We start from the raw sequence: 5,891 nt of genomic DNA, 5'->3' as shown, positions 1-5,891 counted from the left end.
AAGAAGAAGAAGAAGAAATGGTGGCAATTCATATTTCCTTAGCAAGACCTACTAAGGTCTTTCTTGTATTAAGATTTATTTTGGATGCTTGGTGATTTCTTTGGTTTATATCAATCACCTGTCATTACAACAGAAAGCCTATCTTATGCATCTTGGTTTTTATGAATTGAACAAGTTCTCTTCTTGTAGAGCACCCTTGGCTTCAAAATGCTAAGAAGGCTCCAAATGTCCCCCTTGGAGATGTTGTGAGGTCGAGGCTTAAGCAGTTTTCGATGATGAATAGGTTTAAGAGGAAAGCTCTGAGGGTGGGTTCATTTATCTGATGCTCTTTTTATCTTTATTTAGCTTTTGCACTTCTTGGACCATTAAAAGGTGTATGTCCAAATGCAGGTGATTGCTGATTTCTTGTCTAATGAAGAAGTTGAAGATCTCAAAGAAATGTTTAACAAGATAGATACTAATAATGATGGCATTGTTTCAGTCGAAGAACTTAAAGTAGGACTAAAGCTCAACTCCCAGCTGGCAGAATCTGAAGTACAGATGCTTATTGAAGCCGTGAGTCCACCTGCTTATTTCTTGATGTAAAATTTGTCCTGAATTTCCCACTTTTTCCCGAGGTTGACATATATCAGATGCTTCTTAGTATCTGTTAATATCATAGGAGAATGTGTTTTCTGGTATAGACGGTGATACCATCTGCATCGGTTGGTATCTCACATGAAAATTTTAAAATTCATAAATAAGTGAAGTTTCCATAACTAGGATATTTTCTACTGACTTGGGAACAGCTGAAGTAAAGTATCGGGGGGGGGGGGGGGGGGGGGGGGGGGGGGGGGGGGGGGGGGGGGGGGGGGGGGGGGGGGGGGGGGGGGGGGGGGGGGGGGGGGGGGGGGGGGGGGGGGGGGGGGGGGGGGGGGGGGGGGGGGGGGGGGGGGGGGGGGGGGGGAGGGGGGGGGGGGGGGGGGGGGGGGGACTAGGGGAAAAGTTAAGTTCTGAGAGATTATGCTCATACTCGATGAATTCTTGCCTTCTCTCCTTGAAATGTTTATATCTGATTGAATATGAAGAATCCTCCATTTTTCTATACTTCTACTGTGTTTAATTTGTGTCTGCAAGCGAGTTCTTTGCATTTTGCACTCCTAACATACACCATTTTTTATTTGTACCTTATCCTCCTATTTCTTACATTTTACCCTCTAATCTATTAGTGGTCGTTTGGTAGAGTATATAAGAATAATGCAAAATATAGTGTATTAGTAATGTTTGCATTAGTAATGCTTGTATTAGTTATGCTGAGATTTCTATTATGCAGTGTTTGGTTTGGTGTACTAAAAATATCATGCATTGCATAATTTTAAAAAAAAAATATTTGTTCACAAAAATACCCTCCACAAAAATAGTGGAAAGGATGTGGAAATTTTTTTGAGGGACAATTTGTCTTAAAGCATGCTATTGCATGCATTAAGAATCCATTGCATTACTAATGCATAGAAATCCATGGTATTAGTTATACACTCCTCAATACACAATAGAGTGTATTACTAATACAAGCATTAGTAATACATATGTTGAGAAAGTGTACCAAACAAGGTACTAGTAATACACAAAGCTAATGCATGCATTGTTTTCTCCAATACACTCTACCAAACGACTCCTTAGTTTCTTTACAAAACCACATAAGAGTTCATTTGGTAAAGGATGAAGGAATTACATTCTTAAACTTTATAGTGTAAACAGAGTATTCATTGTACTCCACTAATAACACAAATCTCTCTCTGCTTTCCATTGTAGTTTTCATCTAGTTCTCTTCACCAATTCTTCAATAAATTTTTTAAAATCCTGCAGCTTCAGATCTTACTGAAAAACTAAAACCCTTTACTAGCCCTGTGCTTCTCTACTCCTGCACGGAATTTCATACTCAAATTAAAGAAGGAATATATAATTTTTTTGAGTTTTAAATGCAAAGGTCTGAGCATACCTCAAATTTACCTCGTCCTCCTACTAAGCTTTGTCCTATTTTTTGTTAAAGCTAGAAAAACAGAGCTTTGTTTAGTTGAGACCAACCCCATCGCATGAAGTCATGCTTCTGCACTATGGGAGCACATCACTGTAGGAACATGCATGTGCTTATATTGAAGTTATAGATTTTTATTCTAGTCAATGATGAATTGATACATTCCCCTTTGCAATTTAAAGAGTAAAAAGGAAAAATAAATAGGGAAACCCTCAGTTATTGCTACTGTTTGGAGATGAACGGGACGTGAATTATCACTAATCAAGTGCTTTTTATGTGACTGAATTTAGAAACAAAGCACATCTTGCTAAGCCTATATCCTAATTTACCTTCAAGGCTTTTACAAATTGAACACTTCTAATTTTGCAAAGAGATAAATAGATTAGGTGGTAAATTATAAAAAAATAATTGGATAGGTTGCACTATGAAAATATAGTGCCTACTTGGGGGTTCAAAATGCAAATAACTCTCTTGCAGTCACTGTCTTTGGCACTCTTTAATATCTGCTAGTTAGTCGATGTCGCTGGTTAGAATAAGCATGCAGTCCTATTATTATTTTTTGTTTTCTTATGTAGTTCATTGCACATTATATCATTGAAGCATCCTCAATGGTCAAGTTACTTTCACAGAATGCCCTCCATTATATTCCCCACTTCCATCCCCCAACCCAAAAATAAAGAAATGGAAAACTAAGTTAGAAAGCAGTGAACATGGAATTTACTTTGTTTCCTACAGATTGATACTAATGGCAAAGGGACCCTGGATTATGGGGAATTTATAGCCGTTTCACTCCATCTTCAAAGGATGGCTAACGATGAACATTTGCACAAAGCTTTCTCCTATTTTGACAAGGATGGAAATGGTTACATTGAGCCTGATGAGCTTCGGGATGCCTTGATGGAGGATGGAGCAGATGACTGCACCAATATGGCAAATGACATTTTCCAGGAGGTCGATACGGACAAGGTGAACAAGCAGCAGACAAAAAAAGCCTCTACTACTAATATGTACTTATCTTGGGATGGTATTTCCCTCATCTTCTGTTTCTATAAATGCAGGATGGGCGCATCAGCTTTGAAGAATTTGCAGCCATGATGAAAACTGGGACAGATTGGAGGAAGGCATCTCGACATTATTCAAGAGGGAGATTCAATAGTCTCAGTGTGAAGCTAATGAAGGATGGTTCAATTAATTTGGGGAATGAGTAAGGTTTTCATACTTTACTGTTTCATTCATCAAAATCAAGTTTTATATCAGTGTATCCTTGATCTCTTCCCATTGTTTTATGATATTCTAGACTTGTCAGTATTCCGAAGTGACGACTTCATCTGGGTAAACATTTGAAACACAGAGTGTATCCTCCTATCCTCTTCCTGTTGACATTTTTTCCTTGTTCCAAATTTTTGTACAAAAAATATTTTCTTGTTTCACTGTCTATTATTAGGAGCTAACATACATGGAAGTATGCTAAGCTCAAATGGCTTTTCTTTTATCCCTTTTTCTCCAATCCTCAATTTCGTAGGTGATTTGTATGTACTATCGCCGTTTTAGGCACTGTTTCTGTTGGCTCTAAACCTGCATTTGTGTTAATTTGTATTTCTTGCAGAAAACTTGGGCCTGTTTTTCTTCTTGTTTTAATTTCTTTTTGGGGTGTTCTATTAATTATTGTTGTTTGGAACATAAATTAGTTCTTTTTCTATTATAACGTACTCCCATTTTATGCTTCAGAATTTAATATTTGATAAAGGAAAAGGGCTTTGCCAAATCTTTTGCATGCTGAACTATAGCTGTGTTTAACTGAGTGACCAAATTCCCTGATGTCCTTAGCTCTAATCTAATGGCTTTTACTTTGTACAAATTGTCAACAAAAAGAAGTGAATATGGTCGAATTTTACATTTATTGGATTGAAATCTTAATATATAAATATAACCATCTAGTATTCGAACCTATTTGTAAAGATTAATTCAGAATCGTGTCATGTAATACTTGAACTTGAAACATATGATGATTAAAATCTTATATCTTCCTAATATATATTATTTCTAATTTCTTATCTAACATTGTCAACATAAGAAGCGGATTTCCCAATGAAATTAATATATATTACTCCTAGTAATTTATTGTTACTGGCAATGTTTCAAAGGGATTTCCCATTGAAATTTATAAAAATGCTAGCATTAATAATGACATAAAATGTATCCAAAAATGGAGGAAGAAAGAGGACTGAAGAGACTTAATTCACAAAATCAAACCAAACAAATAAAGTTTGTTTTTGAAGAAAAGAAAATAAAAAATTATACAATATTTCATGAGAACACAACAAAGCAAATTACATCTTTATGGGAAATACAAAAATCAACAAAAACAACCACTTAAAAATTCTTAAACTTGAGCAAGCACCACTTTCATAGAGAACATGAAACTCTCTTTACTCTCAACAAACCATAGATATCACCTATGTACAGGTTGTACAGACTCTCTAAAAATAATGTTGTACACACCCGTCCATATTTTTTAAAGAGTCTGAGCAACATAAGATATTACTGGTTGACATGATGAGCGACGATTAACGGCCATTTGCAAATAAGAAAAAGGTTCTGGAACGTCTTCATTCTGTTTCTCATATTGGATAGTCCATATAACCAAGTTGTTTTCTTCCTCATTTTCAATATGAAGAGTTACTTTGAAAGCCTTGTATTGCTCCATTAAATTACCTTCAAATATATTGTATGTCACTAGCCTTTTTTCCTCATCTATATCTACAATAGACACCTTCACAGCCTTCTCTTGCCCCTCTACATTTTGTGCACAAAAAAAAAGAAGGATTTTTAAGTGAACATAGTCGAGTAATAGACATTGAAATTTTGTAGGATTCTACCATGCGAGTTCTATTATAGTTAGGGTTTTCCAAATATCCCAACTAAAGGGTTATATATTCCTTTGAAGAGGCATCTCAAAATATCCCATAAACTCTTGGGTATTTATAAAGATCAAGATCTCGAATATCCCATATATTGATATTCATAAAGAGATCAAGATATGTCAAAACCTTCTTGATAATCAAATACTTCAAGAAGATTTACAAATCCTTTCATAGAGATAAAGTCCAAATCATCCTTGCTCAAGAAATACGCCATTAACGACCCTCGAATTACGGAGATCAATTCATCCTGGTTCGAAAAACATGTCACTAATGACCCTTGATTCAAGAAATCTTAAGAGAGAATAACCTAGGGAGGAACAAAATTGTACTCCAATAATATTCTCATTTCTTCATATTTTATTTATGATTAATTTATTTTCAAATATTTAAAATTTATTGCAAACAAGTACGTACCTCACACAAAGATTATCTCTAGATCATCCTAACCTTAATACGTTTTATATATATTTAATATATGCCTTTGTTATTTTCTATCTTAGTTCCCCTCTAAACATGCCGTTTGATCATAGCCTTGAACCCTTCGATAATGATGTGACAAAAAGCATGAATATATTCTCTGATCAATTAAAAGAAGTGATTATAAAATATTACTGACAGTAAAATTATTCTCTGATCAATTAAAATAAGTTATTATAAAATATTACCGACATTAAAATTGCAGTTGATGACTGTGTCAACGGTACCCCAATTTCCTTCATGCAAATCGATAGCTTGAATAGTTTGTGGTGCAACATTTGGTAAATGGTGTGGTTTGTTCTTAAACATTTCATGAAACAAATCCTTACAACCTTTGATCTCTGTTTGTGATATCAATTTTCCTTTCAAACCCATTTTTTTTTTTCTTTTTGTGATTCACTTATTTGATTTTGCAATATAGAAATAGTAGTATTTTTGGAAATATTTGATGGATAAAGAATCAGAAATAAAAGTCC

General features: G+C 35.0%; 1 protein-coding gene across 1 annotated transcript in view; it reads left to right on the top strand.

Annotated features, from left to right (window-relative positions):
* The window catches only part of LOC102590767 (calcium-dependent protein kinase 13), an 11,241-nt gene extending 7,617 nt beyond the window's left edge, over positions 1-3,624 (top strand). The window contains exons 4-7 of the mRNA XM_006367453.2: positions 190-305; positions 391-555; positions 2,750-2,980; positions 3,073-3,624. Of these exons, the coding sequence (XP_006367515.1) occupies positions 190-305; positions 391-555; positions 2,750-2,980; positions 3,073-3,222 (662 nt within the window). The 3' untranslated portion in view covers positions 3,223-3,624. The remainder of the gene's footprint in view (positions 1-189; positions 306-390; positions 556-2,749; positions 2,981-3,072) is intronic.
* The last annotated feature ends 2,267 nt before the right edge of the window (positions 3,625-5,891 follow it).

Source organism: Solanum tuberosum, unplaced genomic scaffold (genome assembly GCF_000226075.1).
Source record: "Solanum tuberosum cultivar DM 1-3 516 R44 unplaced genomic scaffold, SolTub_3.0 scf00803, whole genome shotgun sequence".
Taxonomy (NCBI): domain Eukaryota; kingdom Viridiplantae; phylum Streptophyta; class Magnoliopsida; order Solanales; family Solanaceae; genus Solanum; species Solanum tuberosum.
The sequence above is the reverse complement of the archived record's forward strand: the minus strand, read 5'-3'. Positions and strand labels throughout refer to the sequence as shown.